Source organism: Pholcus phalangioides, unplaced genomic scaffold (assembly GCF_987345545.1).
Source record: "Pholcus phalangioides strain wild (caught in Gottingen) unplaced genomic scaffold, Ppha-v1.0 ptg000041l_1, whole genome shotgun sequence".
In the NCBI taxonomy this organism is placed as follows: domain Eukaryota; kingdom Metazoa; phylum Arthropoda; class Arachnida; order Araneae; family Pholcidae; genus Pholcus; species Pholcus phalangioides.
This window is the reverse complement of record NW_028301627.1, coordinates 5,760,541-5,773,273: the sequence shown is the minus strand read 5'-3', so window position 1 is coordinate 5,773,273 and position 12,733 is coordinate 5,760,541. Positions and strand designations below refer to the sequence as shown.

At 38.0% G+C, this 12,733-nt stretch overlaps 2 protein-coding genes across 3 annotated transcripts in view; one reads left to right on the top strand and one right to left on the bottom strand.

Annotated features, from left to right (window-relative positions):
- LOC149065155 (uncharacterized) overlaps positions 1-12,733 on the bottom strand; it is a 52,382-nt gene that overhangs the window by 18,265 nt on the left and 21,384 nt on the right. Inside the window, exon 2 of one of the 2 annotated variants that reach the window (XM_089254433.1) lies at positions 6,484-6,876. In XM_089254433.1, coding sequence (XP_089110559.1) covers positions 6,484-6,744 — 261 coding nt within the window. In that variant the 5' untranslated portion in view covers positions 6,745-6,876. Of the gene's footprint in view, positions 1-5,438; positions 6,877-12,733 lie in introns of those variants that run through there. The other variant, XM_089254432.1, reaches the window with a different exon arrangement.
- LOC149065157 (uncharacterized protein F54H12.2-like) lies at positions 10,144-11,445 on the top strand. Its single transcript, XM_089254306.1, has 2 exons — positions 10,144-10,615; positions 10,799-11,445. The coding sequence occupies exons 1-2, from the start codon at positions 10,144-10,146 to the stop codon at positions 11,443-11,445; spliced, it is 1,119 nt and encodes a 372-aa protein (XP_089110432.1).

The following is a 12,733-nucleotide window of genomic DNA, read 5'->3' as shown; positions in this document are numbered from 1 at the left end:
TCTTCGAAGTGTTCATGCAGGTCCGGGCTCCGCACATAGAAGTTTTGAAAATTAGCCGTTCAAGTATTGCGTAAACAAATTTTTAGCCATTTTTGACACCCCCCCCCCCACAATCAGCTCTGTGCCTCTGAATCCTAACGCATATTGGAGGGATCAGACGTACACAGGGGACTCGTGCGCCCCCTCTGACGATCAAAAAATTACTTTTTAATGTAAAAAAATATTTTTTTTAAATTGAAATTTCGGAAGAAAATATCTTTATATGTTGTTATAATCAATTTCTGTTAATTTCAATCTTAATTGAAGCCTGTGAACCCAAAATTTCTCTAAGAAATTTATTGCGACCCACCCTCTAAGACATAATGATAAATCGCATAAAGGCCCGCGGTCTAAATATGGCCCTGACGGTTATCTGATGCGGCCTGCCTCCTCAAACCTAATTTTGTAAAAATGAACTAAGCGGCATATTTACAGATCGCTTAAGTGTCTCGTACTACAATTTCAGAACATTTAAGCGGCCCGTGGCACATTTTCAGATTGCTTAAATGACCCGGGATACAGTTCCAGAACACTTAAGCGATCCGTGACACATTTATAGATCCCTTGAGTGACATGTGGCATAGTTTTAGAGCACTTATGCGGCCCCCAGTGCGGTTCTACATTAGTCAAGTTACCCGCGGCGAATTATCAGAGGATTTAAGTGTGTGATCCGCGGCATACAATTACGGTTCACTCGAATTATGCGTGGCACAGTTCCAGAGCACTTAAGCGACCCGGACACATTTCCAGATCACTTGGATTCGCGAAACATTTAGAGATCACTAAAGTGGTTCTGTAGGGCACTTATCAATGGAGGGAATGTTACTTCAAGTGCCCACAAACTATCGAAAGGTTTTTCTCGTTTTTGGCCCACCGAGTAAGATGCCATCAAGAATATTTCATATTTTCATAAAGGGTGGCTGATGACGTAAGCATTATCCAAACCCCCTCCACCCCTTGTCATAAAAAGTCAGCAAATCGGAAACCCGCGATCGATGCTGACGTAATACTTGAATGGTCCCTTGGGTTAGTCGGAGCTATTCACACGATGCTCATGCGGGTCGAATTAGTCCGCATCTTTGGCTACTTTTTAAAGGTGATTTTGCACACGGAATTTTTTAAATTATTTGCCATAAATACCATTAAAAACACCATATGAAGGTCCCTGTTCATCAATAGGGTGTACCCACATACGTCTTTCCCTCCGTTTCTTTCTGAAATAAAGGAGATATGTGCACGCGCTGTGGAAACCTGCTCCTAAGAAAACCTGGCTTAAGAAATAGATTCAGGAATAAAAAAGCAGATAGGTTTGTGTTTCTTTCCGAGCAGTGGCGTCGGAGCCGGGGGTGCTGTGGGTGCTCAAGCACCCACGATAATTTGTGGCATGCATCCGAGCACCCCCAGAATTGATTCAGAAATTAAAATTTCCGATATAAAACTAAAGACGAGCACCCACAGTTACGAAACACTTCCGACGCCCCTGTTTCCGAGAGGATAAATTAGCAGAAGTTTTTTCCAAAAATAATTCTACCCTCTTTGCATATTAATAAATGTCCATTCCCACGACGACCATGCACTTATTTTATTATTTATGAAGTTTGACATTGTATAAAAATTAGTTAGTGTTAGTCTTATTTCCTATGCTTATAAAATATACTTGATCTTTGGAATTTTTTTCAATACAATACTTTATTAGTGAGAAATGAGGAATACAGAAAAAAGGGGGGGAGAGAAAAAAAATTACTAATGTGAGCCAAATGGCCCTTACTGGCAATCACAATTTGATATGAAACTTATAAACATATAAATAAATGAATAAAAAATTAAAAATAATTGACGGAACAGAAAGTAAAACAAAAAAAAAAAACTAAACACAATATAACATAATAGGTCATGGTGGCCGCAGGAATGTGGTGATAATATTTTGATTGTAGAGGAAAAAAAAGGGGGGGGGAGTAAATTTAAAATGTAAAGTAGGTCCAAATGTAGCAAGGGAAAAGAAAGATTAGTTATAGGTGGGAAACACATCCTAAAAAACTGTTCAATATTATTCATTGAAAACAGGTAGCATTTTAATTTTTTTTAAAACTAATAATGAAGTATTATTGTTAAGGAGTTGATTAGGCAAAGAGTTACAGAATTTAGGGATAAGATATGAAAAATGTTTCTTACCAATCGTTTTATAGATTCTAGGGAGTAAATAGATGGAGTTGATTCTTGCAGAAGAACGAAAGGTGTTTAAAGGTAAAGAAACAGAATGTTGTTTTTATATAAAATAACTATTGATTTGAAGAAATAGAGATGTCGAAGTAGTAATATGTTTAGAGAATGGAAAAGTTGTAGTGAGGGAGTACAATAATTATTAGTTATCAGTCTAATTATTCTTTTGTGCAAAGTGATCAAAGGATACAAGTTAGTAATGTAGTCACTACCCAGGCGGATAGACCATGAATATTTGAGAGTGAAAAAATGAGTAGTACAAAACTATAAGAAAAGAGGAATTGACATAAAATTTGAGGTAAAAAAATTTGTACAACAAATAACGAAGTTTGCTGTAAAGTTTTGTGACATGAGAATTCCATTTAAGGTTAGAGTCGACATAAACACCAACATATTTGATAGAATGTACTTGTTCAAGAGGATTATAATGAAAAATAGAGTAATGAAAAATAGATTAATTTAGTTTTGGATACATTAATAGTTAATTTATTAGCTGAAAACCAGTTGCGTACTTTAATTAAATCTTGATTAATCATATTAGTCAACGTTTGGTCGTCTTTAGTGCTATAAATAATGACTATTATCAGAAAATGTTATTATTGTTTAGTCATATTAATTTAATATTGTTTAGTTATATTTTTAAAGACACAATATTTAAACCGCTGTTGATAAAATAAAAGTTAATGTTTTATTAGTAAATATTTTAAACTGATAATTTGATGGAAAAAAAAAATCAATTTTTAAATTCAGGATTTTTATCAACCCTGATGGGCAGTGTATTATATTTTATCATATAGTTTTTTTTTTTCATGAAAATTTCTATTTATTTTGGATATTGAATTCTTGTTTATATATTTAATTAACATCCATATTTTTTATGGACATTTCTCGTTGTCGAAGGGGGCCAGATATCTCAAGTAGATAGGTGCTCCCAAAAATAGGATCCTAAGACGATGTCAGGGTACGTCCATAGTGAACCGCTTCTCGCTACTCGCTTTATCGCGGCTGAAAGAAGATCGTGAAAACTCATTGAGGCGGCCATAGTGCGCCCGCCTACCCGCTTTAACCGGAATGAATTATTATTTCTTTTTCTCGCTTGACCGGCTCACCGCTTGCACTTTAAAACGGATACTTTCCTCTAAGTGCTCGTTTTATAGTGGAATAATAAATCTCGACGGAGTTTTTGTAACGATTAATTATCGTTATTACAAATCGTTGATTAATTATGACATAATAAAAGCGAAATCGTTAATCATTAAGTAATTAAGGAAAATTAACAATTATAGTGAATCCAACGAAGTTTTTATGACGAATAATTATTGTTAATACTAATCGTTAACTAGATATGGCATAATAAAAACGATATCGTTAATTAATCAAAATTCCGTTTGATTTAGTTTTATCGTTAATTATTTTAACTAATTAACGATAACCATAGATATTAGATTATTAACTAATTATCAAACATGATTTAGTTTTATCGTTAATAAACTAACTAACGATAAAACTAAATCAAGCGGAATTTTGTAACGATTAATTCTCGTTTTTCTAATCGAAAATTTGTTGTGGCACTAAAAGTGAAATCGCTGATTTATCAATTAATTAACTATAATTAGCGATTACACTGAACCCATTGCAACTTCAAGGCGAGTCCTATTCATTTCATGTACTTTCGTCATTCCTTCATGTTTAATTTATGATAAATATTTTTTGTTGTCAACAAAAACACACACAATAGATCCCCACGTGATAGCTCCATAATGCCAACTGCTCATGCAGGCAGACGCTCCCACGAGCGGTGCACTATAACCAACACCGGCTAGAATCGAGCGGGATCATCTCGCCTTCTACAACTGCCGCGGTTTAAGCAATAAAGCGGGAAGCGGTGCAGTATGGAAGTACCCTCAGACAAGATTAAGCGGGTTCATCTCTCACAACGCATTAAGGCACTCACGGAAAGACGGATGACACAGCGGTAACAAATAACAGGTTTATTGCAACAATTAACAGTTAAATATGATTACGTTAGAATTTAAGATATGTTACACAGCTCTAAGGGCTGCGAGCAGTCAGAATATAAATTTACATCTGAGAATTAACGATTATAACTAGCGAGTGAACGAAGTGAAACAGCGACAACGTAACATAGCTCAGACCTTTTATACACAGCGCACATTTCACAATTCGAGGATATGCAAATGACGGGATCCATGCAACACACAACCGTGGATCGGTTGTGACGAAGGTTGGCAGTGACTCCTTGTACGTCACTTACTTACTAACCGAAACGGCAACCCAGTTCATATTCCGAAGAATTTCTAGCCGATAGGTCACCGCCGGGGTAAAAAGAGTATGATAGGGGCAGGAAGAGTGTGTCAAGAAGGTGTGAAAAATCAAAGTATCGTATCGAAAAATACATGCGTACACTTAAAAGCAAGGGCTGCTGGGAAAAAATGCACGTACAGTTTAAAACAAGGGCAGGGGAAAAGAAATGTATGCTTGCAAAATTGGCTATACATGAAATTACACTACTGAATAGTGTAAAAATACACGACATACTGAAAAAAAATACGGAATGGCTACAAATGTAGACTAGGAGAAGAGTACACATGGTAGTCCGTTGCATTCCAAGTATCATTATCATACAATACACAATTTTTACATGAAAATAGATTTTTAAAAAAAAAGTTAAATTATTTGTAAAGCGCAAACGGCTAGGGGAAGCATTACGCACTTCCTAGTCCGCGAGTAATTATAGAGGGAAAAAAGTGTGACTTGTGGTCGCAAGATGCACAGATACATAGTTACAAGGGAAGTATACAAAGCATATATATGCATGTAAAGTTTCAAAACTACACAAAGTAAGAAAAGTGAGAAGCAGGTTTCAGTTAATAATGCGAATACATCGAGAATATTCTGGGGGAGTTTTGGAGAAAAATACAATGTATCTTTGAATGTGATAGGACCAAAGTATCGGAAAAAAAAAAATCTACATTGAGAAAAGATGCAATTGTGTATCTGCGGAAGGGATACAAAATGAGTGACAAGGAGATGAGTACATATGCCAGTCTGTTGCTTTCCAAATATCGTAGAATACACAATTTTTACATGAAAATAGATAGAAAAACAATCCAGTTACAAATTGTACGAAATACAAAATTATAGAAGTTAAAGTGGGGGGGGGGGGAGGGTGACTATTATGGCCACATGATATGCAGTTACAGCACAAGTAACTTGTACGTCACTACAAGCAGAACATTCCTGAAGCGATGACGTAGGTTAGCAGTGACAGAAGTTAGCGTACTGCCACAGACATATTTTTGTTGCAGCCACCTCGTTGAGCATTTTTGCCTATTGTGGCCCTTGTATGAGTAAATACAAGGCCACAAAAATAACACATTTGTATAGGCTTTTTACGTGAAAACAAGCTTTTTGTGACATAAAGGCTAAACTGACTTTAGTATGTTTGCTTGTGCATTTCCCATTAATTAGTCATTAGGTTTCCCTGTTATGAACCCTTTCATGGTTTTTTAGAGATGTATAATTTGAATATGCCTGGTTACAAATAATGCATTCATAGGGTTTCTCCCCAGTATGAACCCTTAGATGACGGTTTAGCCCGCTTTTGAATGGAAATACCTTTTTGCAAACGCCACATTCATAGAGTTTCAACCCGGAATGAATCTGCTCATGCTTACTTAGATTACCCTTAATTGAAAATTCTTTGTTGCAAACACCGCATTTATAGGGTTTCAGCCCAGAGTGAGTGTTTTGATGGGTTTTTAGATGAACTTTTTGTGAAAACTGCCGTTTGCAAACACTACATTCATAGGGTTTTACCCCAGCATGAAGTTTTTCATGCTTATTTAGGTAACTCTTATCTGAAAATGTTTTCCTGCAAACACCACACTCATAGGGCTTCAGCCCAGAGTGAGTGTTTTCATGGATTTTTAGATGAGTTTTCTGTGAAAACTGCCGTTTGCAAACACCACATTCATAGGGTTTGGCATTAGAGTGAATTCTTTCATGGACTCTCAAACTACCCATTTTTGAAAAAGCACGTTTGCAAATATCACATTCATAAGGCTTCATTCCAGAGTGAATTCTTTCATGGATTTTCAGATCACACTTTCGGGAAAATATCCGGTTGCAAACACCACATTCATGTTTTCTCTTTGAGTGAACTCTCCTGTGGGATGATAGAACACTTTTTAGTGAAAATACCTGTTTGCAAACACTGCATTCATAGGGTTTCACATCAAAGTGGATCTTTTCATGCACCATTAGCTCATCTTTTTCTGGAAATATCTGTTTGCAAACACTGCATTCATATTGTTTTACACCAGAGGGAATGTATTCATGGCGTTTTAGATGGCTTTTTGGTAAAAATACATTCTTGCAAACACCACATTTACAGGTTTTCTTGCCAGTGTGAGTAGGACTGTTCGATTCTCCTTCACTTGAAGATGACTTTTCCATTTTCATTATGAACCAAAATATTAACAGCAATAGAATTCAAATCTTTGAATAACACAAGCAAGGGTCCACAAGAGTGCGAGATTGATTCCACTTCTGGCCACTGTTTGTCAGCAGGTGGAATCAACTTATCTTGAACGCCTACAGAGGGATGAATATAACAATGAGTCATGAGTGAATCATGGCAATATATTTATTATGTTAAAAGCGTTTGCAGTCATTTACTTTTTTTTTTCATTGCTATTCAGATGGTAAATGTCCCATGGGTTTTTTTAGGACGCTTTAAAGTTGATAAGATATATTGAGAAATATACCGCGTGGAACACTGATACCTCTAAAATCTACGGGGATTGAAAAACATACCAACTCGAGCAATGAGAAGTAAGCGAGGTTTCATTTAACCTCATCTTTGACAATTTTTAAAGTTTGATTATGCATGTACTTGTATGCATACAGGGTATCTTGGAAGTCCTAATTAATTCGGCTTTTATCTTATCAATCATTCGTCGTAGAGGTATGGTTCCAATTTTAAAAAATGCTCAAAAATGTGTTCAGAAATAAAATATTGCATACAATGACATGAAATCTGGCAACATTCAGAATGTAAACATAGCGGCCGATCGGTAGCATGCGATCCCACAGATCGATCCCCGGATGTAAAATAAAAGTAAGACAATAAAATGACTAGATTTAACGACTATTTCCGTGGGAGCCTAATAGTAACGTTATCTGATAATTTAAGTTTGATTGAATTATTAAATGTAATTTGTGTGAGTAATAATAATATAAAAATAGTAATAAATAATATACAAAATAATGTTTTTTGACTTGCAACTTGCCTTTGTTTTCCCTTGATATTGCCTGTCAACATAATGGGGATCTGAAAATCACGAGACAGTAGCTTAAACACGCTACAAAGGTATAGCTCCGGGGACCCTAAACTATGCTCTGCGGAAAGGTTAGAAAATAGATATGTAATTTTCTCAAGTATTTCAAAAATTTATTAATGTTACAGATGGGAGTAGTGGGAAAAGGGGGGGGGGTTCTGGAACAAAGGACTTAGTACAGTCAAGGCTAGGACCGGAAAAAGGCGCAAAAAGCGTTCGATGTACGCATGCGCGACAGGAGGTCCCAGGTTTTATCCCCCCCCCGTTATAAATGAGGAATGAACCCGTGTTCCACTTTCACTCCGATTAAAAAAAAATGGAGGATGTATATCGAAATCCGAAGAGTGAGGGTAGTTATGGTGGTGTCGAACCATTATATCGAGCTCTAAAAGGGGAATTTTCTTGAACAAAAATAAGAAAGTGGTTAGAAGGGGAAAAATCTTACACACTACATCGTGAAAGAAGAAAAAAGTTCCCCAGGAACCGTATTATAGTTGGTGCAATGAATCAACAATTCCAAGCTGATTTAGTTGACATGAGAAACCTGGTAAAATACAACGACGGTTATCAGTATATCTTAACGTGTATTGATGTGTTGTCTAAATATGCTTGCGGCATCCCGCTCAAAGACAAAACGGGGCGGAGCGTGGTGAAAGCGTTTGATCAAATATTTGTCGAAAGGCAACCACATGTTCTGCAAACGGATAAAGGCACCGAATTCAAGAATAAGGTCTTCCAAAAGTTTCTGAAGGAAAAAGGGGTCAAGTTCTTTACGACAGAGGATGACGTTACAAAGGCTGCGATAGCGGAAAAGTTCAATAAAACGCTGAAATCGAGGATGTGGCGATACTTCACAGAAAATAACACGTATAGATACATAGACGTGTTACAAGATCTGGTTTTTGGGTATAATAATAAGTTTCACAGGAGTATAATGATGAGTCCTACCGAAGTTAATAAAGAAAACGAAAAGAGGGCGTGGGACAACCTCTATGGGAAGGAAAAGGTTAAAAAAGTAAAACAAAAGTTTTTTTATCGGTGACCACGTTCGTATTTGTCGTACGAAACACCCTTTTGAAAAGGGATACGAGTCTAATTTTACACATGAAGTTTTCGTGGTGGATGAATACATACCGAGGGAGATACCCGTCTACAGACTAAAAGATTTGATGTGTGAAACAATTAAAGGGACATTTTACGAACATAAAATGACGAAGACCACACTAGAAGACACCTTTCCTATAGAAAAAATTCTAAGAAAAAGGAAGAGGAAAGGTAAAACAGAGCTACTCGTAAAGTGGATGCATTATCCAGAAAAGTTTATATCATGGATATAAATACAGCGACTCAGTCCATCTTTACTCATTTCAACAAGATGGCTTCGTTCTACTTAACGCTCCCAAGCGATTCGAGCATGAATTTCTTTCCTGATAACACCCTTTCCAACTTCGTCACAAAACTCCCCAGCTCGTTAGAGTTTGATTCGGATATGGAAGTAGCTCTATCAGAGCTGATATTTCCCCATTCTTTCCACAACATAACGGAACGGTCTAATAGCTTTGAATTTAATTCTGGAGATGGAGTGATAAAAATAGGTGTCATCCCTTGTGGTTTCTACGACAGTTCCACAGACCTCATTAAGGTGATAACGAGAAATTTTAGAAAGGAGGATATTGATTTGATTTTCAACAAAACCACGAAAAAAGTAAAGGTGGCTGCGAGGAAAGGTGCTAAGTTAATTCTACATACAGGAATAGCAGAGAATCTAGGTTTTGAACCCGGTGAGATAAAGGGAAAGATGACAGAGGGGCCTTTCACGGCTGATCCGAAACTAGACTTTCATCTGTTATACGTTTATTGTGATATAGTCGAACCGCAGATTGTCGGCAACACCTTTGCCCCGTTATTAAGAATCGTAAAAACCGAAGGACACGACGGCGACATCGTCAACGCAGCATTCGAGAGGGGTCATTACATCCCTCTAGCCCGAAGGAGTTTTGAAACAGTTCACATTCATATAAGGACTCACACAGGTCATCTCGTGTCATTTGAACGTGGGAAGGTGATAGTTAAACTCCACTTCCGACTGAAACATGTTTGATGTCTTACCACCCGTATCACTGTTGTATAGACAACGTAACTCTGATTATTACGTCAACCAAGCGGGTCAAGGTCTTGGATATTATCAGGGTGTACCACTGCAACGGGGTTACGGTTTCGGTTCAATATTCAGCTCCCCTTTTCCGATCGGCTATGCCATTGTTCAAAAAAGGAGCGAAGGCTCTTGGCTGTCAGGTTCTCAGGTCAGGTGTAGATTTTGCCAATGACGTCGTACAAGGTAGAGATTTGAAAACAGCTGCGGTGGAAAGAGCAAAAGAGGCTGGTCGCTTGCTGAGTGACAAAGCTTCAACGAAAGTTAAAACAATGCTCGGAGGACATAAAAGGAAACGCTTAGCGAGAAAAAACGTCATTCGTAAGAAAGCTAGGAAGACGACAGCACCCAATATTTTCGATTGAGAAGATGGCTCTCATCATGACAAACTCACCCGAGTGTCTGAAAAGCGAAGTAGATTTGTTCGCTTTACCCCCTACTCAAACCGCCATAGAAGGTGGAGAATGGATTGAATTTCTCCCACTTTCTAGTATTAAAGACGGTCCGATTGAGTTCAATATTACAGGTAGCACCGAAGATTACATAGACCTATCTTCCACGCAACTACACGTCAAGTTGAGGGTCACAAAGAAGGACGGTAAACAACTTCTTGATACCGACCTAGTTTCTCCTGCGAATCTACCGCTTCATTCCCTCTTCTCCCAAGTGGACGTCTCTCTCAATGGCAGGAATATCACGAATTCGTCTCACACCTACCCTTACAGAGCCTATATCGAAACTTTGCTGAACAATGATCGAGATGCGAAGATGGGCCCCCTCACTATGGAAGGTTTCCACAAGGACACTGCAGGTTCCATGGCCGACCACGAAAATAACGAAGGTATGAAAGAGCAACCGCACTTTCATACCTTCGCAAACACATTGCAAACAGCAGATCTTACGACCTATTGGGAAGAGTACACTGTTCACTTTTTTTTCAACAAAGACTGTTACTCAACTTGGTAGACGTTAAACTTAGAAACCATTCGTTCGAAACCATCATTTTTTCTAATATCCTCGACAGCTGATTATAACGTGCACATAGACCATGCTAGCCTCTTTGTAAGGAAGGTGAGAGTTAACCCAGCTGTTGCCATCGGACATGCTAAAGCATTGGAGAAGACCACTGCCAAATACCCTATCAATAGAGTACTTTGTAAGGTTTACTCTGTGGCACAGGGAAGCATGTCATTCGTCCAAGACAATGTGTATCTGGGTGCAATGCCTCAACGAGTTATCATCGACCTAGTTGACAATGAATCTTTCAACGGTACATTTAGAAGCAACCCGTTCGATTTCAAGCATTACGATCCCAACTTCGTCTCCGTATATTTTGATGGTCGACCAGTCCCCCACAAACCCCTAGAGCCTAACTTTGAGACCGGAAACACCGTAAGAGCCTACAATAACTTGTTTCGAGTCGAGAAAGATCGCGGCATAGACATAACCAGAGAAGAATTTCATAGTGGTTACACTCTATTTTGTTTCTCCCTACTCCCCGACCAGAGCGACTGCGGACACTTACACTTGGTGAAACATAGTAACCTACGTGTGGAACTAAAGTTTGCGAAAACACTACCTAAAACCATCTCGGTAATCATATATGGTGAGTTTCAGAACCTTATAGAGATAACAAAATCGAGAAGTGTATTGTGCGATTTCTCTGGCTGATGGATTCCGAACAGATTCGTAGAGCACTCCGTAGAGACCCGAAAACGAAAAAAGTTTTCAGGAACGTTTACGCTAGTGACGCGTTGCCTTCGAGAATACGAAATTATCCTACAGCTGTGATCGTTAACACAGATACCAGTGCAGAGTCTGGAACACATTGGTTGACTATATATCTTCATGACAATCTGACCGTGGAGTTTTTTGACTCATTCGGAAGACATCCTTCAAACTTTCAGAAAGGTAATATCACAAAATTCCTGAGAAGATATCAACGACTCACCTACAATGACGTGGCACTGCAGTCAGCTGATACCCAAGTTTGTGGGTATTATGTTATTTATTACGTATACTGTAAATGTATGGGGGAAAGTATGAATTCTATTGTATCTCGCTTCAATGTGAACAACGATTTACGTGTGTTTAACTTTGTACGAAAATACTTTTCTTTTCAATAAAATTGATTTGCATAACTCATGTCTCATCATTTTTCACGATGGAACCGTTAACGTTACACCATCCATTCACTGCCGTCTGTGCAGGTGCAAGCGGTAGCGGGAAAACATATTTTTTAAAGGGTCTGCTCGAACATCGTGAAAGGCTTATCAAACCTTTACCGAAACGCGTGATATGGTTTTACGGAGAATCTCAGCCACTGCACGAGGAAATTAGAGATGTTGAATTCCGAGACGATTGTAATTTCGAGGGAGTCTCCAATGCCTTACTCATTTTCGATGATTTTATGTCAGAGTTATCGGGAGAAGAGAAAATGGTTAAGCTATTTACTAAGTATAGCCACCATCGAAATTTATCGGTTATCTTTGTAACTCAGAATTTCTTTCATAAGAAACTGCGGGAAATAACGTTAAACGCGCATTATATTTTCCTGTTTAAAAACCGGAGGGATTTGAACCAAATCACCCATTTGGGGAGACAGTTGTATCCTACGAAATTAAATTTTTTCGAAGAAAGTTACGCAGATGCAACGAAATCTCCGTATTCATATTTATCGATCGATCTTAGGCAAGAAACGGATGAAAAAATGCGTTTACGCACCAACGTGTTACCCACGCAAACGCAGTATGTCTATCAACCGAGACGTTAAAAGACTGGGCACATCAGCGGCACTATTTATTCAACGATATGTCCGCGAGGAAGCAACAAGTGCTGAGATTGTTAAGCGGATGTGCTCAAAGACAACGTAAAGAATTATTGAAGCGGTTACCAAATTCTGACATCAAAACCGTTTGTGAATGTGCATTGAATTTACTGCATGGTAATATCCCAATAT